The 1070-nt window shown below is 71.3% G+C and overlaps 1 protein-coding gene across 1 annotated transcript in view; it reads right to left on the bottom strand.

Moving 5' to 3' along the window:
* PAPPA2 (pappalysin 2) overlaps positions 1–1070 on the bottom strand; it is a 122865-nt gene that overhangs the window by 111968 nt on the left and 9827 nt on the right. Inside the window, exon 2 of the mRNA XM_085299691.1 lies at positions 904–1064. Within this exon, the coding sequence (XP_085155817.1) occupies positions 904–1064 (161 nt within the window). The remainder of the gene's footprint in view (positions 1–903; positions 1065–1070) is intronic.

The raw sequence follows: 1070 nt of genomic DNA on the forward strand, positions 1-1070 counted from the left end.
TCCCTGGCCGGGCACCAGCCGGCCGAGGGGACTCCACCAGGAGCGCGGCCAAGCCGGGCTGGGAATGTGGGAAAGCGGCAGCCGCTAGCTCCAGGGGAAGAGAATAGGAAAAGCCCCCTCCCGCCGGCGGGCCCCTCCACAGGCCTCCGCGGAAGAAAGGAATGCAGCAGCGGGGCTTCGAGGAGCCGCGTAGCTTGGGGCATGGCCCCAAAAGGGGCCTTTCAGCTCCCTGCCCGGAGCGCGCGGATGAAAGGAAAGCTAGAAAGCAGATAGTAGCCCAAGACATGGGAGCCTGGATCCCATCCAGGTTTAGGGCTGGCTTCCCGCGGCGCAGAGCGACGCTCAGGCCTGGAAGGACGGGGGAGCTGAGGGAAGGGGAGGGGGTGATTTTAGGTTTTGCTCTCAAGGAAACAAGGAATATTTCGCACTTGGGACCTTGCCAAGATCTGAGGGCCCCGGGTCGTGTGGGGGCGAGGTGTCACCTGCCGCAGAGCGGCGAAAGGGGCAAAGCCAGGTGAGCGGGGRGCCAAGGCGCCAGGTAGCCCCGGCTCCCCGCAGGACAGCTCAGGGCTCTCGGGGGTCTTGCCCCGTCCCCGGTTCCCCGTGCCCCCAGGTGAGCCAGGGCTTCCCACATCTCCTCCCCTCGCCGTGGCGCTTTGGGAGGGCTCTGCCACAAGCGCCTGGGGACGGACCCTCCGTCGKGGCCGAGAGGCAGCCCTGGGGACTCAGGGAGCTCGTCCCGGCCGCCCTTTGCCCCAGGACGGCCGCGCCGGGCAGGGGGCGAGGAGGCAGCTGGGGCGCGGGGCCGGCCGGGGGCACCTGCGGGCGCGGCGCGGCGGGGGCAGCGGGGCTCCGTCCCTCCCTTCCCCGCCCGGCCGTGCCGCAGCCGGGGGGCGACGTTACCTGCGATGATGGCCGGGTTGCTCTGTCCTCCCTCCGCCTTCACCCACACCTCCACGGTGAACTGCGCCCGCGGGATGTCGGGCAGCGCCTCCGGCCTCGCCGCCAGCTGCTCCCGGCTCCCGGAGAAGTACAGGGCGGAGAGAGCCCGGCCCCGGGGGGGGCTCGGC

Source organism: Rhea americana, unplaced genomic scaffold (genome assembly GCF_003343005.1).
Source record: "Rhea americana isolate MKP2758 unplaced genomic scaffold, rheAme1 scaffold_151, whole genome shotgun sequence".
Taxonomy (NCBI): domain Eukaryota; kingdom Metazoa; phylum Chordata; class Aves; order Rheiformes; family Rheidae; genus Rhea; species Rhea americana.